The sequence below is a fragment of the Lolium perenne genome, chromosome 4 (assembly GCF_019359855.2).
Source record: "Lolium perenne isolate Kyuss_39 chromosome 4, Kyuss_2.0, whole genome shotgun sequence".
NCBI classification, from domain to species: domain Eukaryota; kingdom Viridiplantae; phylum Streptophyta; class Magnoliopsida; order Poales; family Poaceae; genus Lolium; species Lolium perenne.
Window position 1 is genome coordinate 71,957,388 of NC_067247.2, and position 2,123 is coordinate 71,959,510.

Below are 2,123 nucleotides of genomic sequence, written 5' to 3' on the forward strand. Positions count from 1 at the left end.
GCCGGGCTTTTACACTCCGGTCCTCGGCGGCGAGAGGAAGCTAGCCGAGACTTGGGCGGACTATGAGGCAGCTCCTTGCCCAGGCTTTGGGACAGCTTCTGACGCCGTGTACACCAAGTTTTGGGTAAAGCATGCTTCTCGAGTTTACTTCATAGTTGATGATCACACTATGCTAACTCATGTCTCTCTCACAATTATTCTTATGCATGATTGCAGACCCATTATAAGGTGCCTGATGATATGGTTGAGCACGGGAAGGTGGTACTGACTAGGGCTTGTCAGAGGTTGACAAGGCAACAGTGGTACAATCAGAAGCATACCTGCATCGGGCACTTCAAGGCTGAGCAGGGCATGAGGGTCAAGAAAGCTGACAATATCAGGAACGATCCTCAGCTGACGAAGGAAGATTACATGAGGGTAAGTAAATATTCAATGAGACTCTATGTTGCTGCATAGTTGGGATTGCATTATGTGTTCTTCAAATGAGTTTTGGTTTTTCAGGTTATGCCCCTATGGTGCGAGAATAAGGAAGACGCATTTGAGGCCTTGGTAGCGAGGTGGGTTGGCGAAGACGCCGACTTCAACGCCAAGAGCGCGCGCAACAAGGCAAACCGTGGCACCGGAGGAACACACAGTGCAGGAAGCCGCAACACTGAGCGCTACAGGAAGCACAAGGTACATATATACATGGAACAACTTGCATTTACTTCCCCTCATATTACTACTTGATACACATACCATTTCTTTTGCCGTGCAGGAGGCGGAACTCGGGGAGCCTCTCACCGAGGTGGGAGGGTGGCAGAAGATGAAGCTGAAGCAGCCTGATCTGAGCCAGCCTCAGCCCTCGCTGCCCGAGTACTTCGGCTATGCCGAAGAGGAGTTGGACAAGTACTGCTCTGCGTTCAAGGGTCTTCATCCGGAGGTGGATGATCCTATTGAGCAGGAGACCGACTTGACGGCGATTATGGTGGCGGGGCGCGGCGCGGAGCATGGCCGTACGAAGCTTCTTAGTGGGGTGATCAAGCCGCAGAGGACCCTCACGCAGATCAGGTCTACCCTCACCGCCGGCGACCCACCGGTCGCGCCTCCTCGACACCGTCGTACCGATGTAAGTTTTCTCATTTTCATCTTCTTTCCAACATTCATTCCTGAATGGCTAAATTGACGTGGCTCCTTTTATTGGAAATTGTAGGCTAACTTTGAGGCCGCCTACGCTGCCACTTATGAGAAGTATTTGACGGTTGTAGCAGAGTGGGACCTCAAGAGAGCGGCTTGGGAAGAGTATCAGGATGCGACGAGTCGTGTAAGTTCCAATCTTTTATGGTTCAAAGACATGACAAGTCCCACCTCCCCTTTATTTTATATCTGCAGCGCTTGACATCTAAACTATCTTGCAGGCGCTCAGGACGTTCTTCCAGACTGGAGAGAGGATCGCACTTCCGGAAGAGGAGCCACCTAGGCCGGGGCCGACTCCAGTGTGCCCATCGAGGGAAGCTTTCGCGGCCACATACTACGCACGGACTCCGGTAAGTCCTGTGCCTAACCATAGCTCACCGCTTTCCTTTCCCATGTGTAAGATGCTAACTCTTGTCAAACATGTAGGGCACGGGAAGTTCGCGGAACCGACCCTCTCCTGATTCGTCGCGCGAGGGCACACCGATGCACCCCGGCCGCCATTCTCCCGGTGCTTCAGGGTTTTCACCTGCTGACGATGGTTCAGGCCATGGTTCTACCTCGGTCCACCTCGACAAAGGCCGGACGCATGATTGGACGAGTACGGACCTTGGTTGGTTCCCCTGATCTTAGTTCCCCCTTAGCTAGGTGTCTAGCGGGTGTGTGTCGATCATGTGTGCCATGTGTTGACGATGTATGATGATCGTGTGTGCTACATGCCACATATTTGTATCACGATGATGTTGTTGCTACATTTGATATGATGACGATGATGATTATGTGCTGTGCAGCATTTGTGATGCATTTCCATGTATATTACTGCTATTTTTGCTGTGCGTGCTGTGCTGTGCTGGAAAATGGTGCAGAAAAACAAATGGTATGGTCTGTGCCGACGGCATAGCCGTCGGCACAAACCCCTTGCTGTGCCAAATGGCAGGAGCTGTGCCGAC

The 2,123-nt window shown here is 52.0% G+C and overlaps 1 protein-coding gene across 1 annotated transcript; it reads left to right on the forward strand.

Annotated features, from left to right (window-relative positions):
• The first annotated feature begins 240 nt into the window (after positions 1-240).
• Positions 241-1,800, forward strand: LOC127346891 (uncharacterized). The gene is made up of 6 exons (XM_051373136.2): positions 241-417; positions 502-675; positions 758-1,108; positions 1,193-1,303; positions 1,398-1,526; positions 1,603-1,800. Exons 1-6 carry the CDS (start codon positions 241-243, stop codon positions 1,798-1,800), a joined length of 1,140 nt encoding a protein of 379 aa, XP_051229096.2.
• Positions 1,801-2,123: the final 323 nt, after the last annotated feature.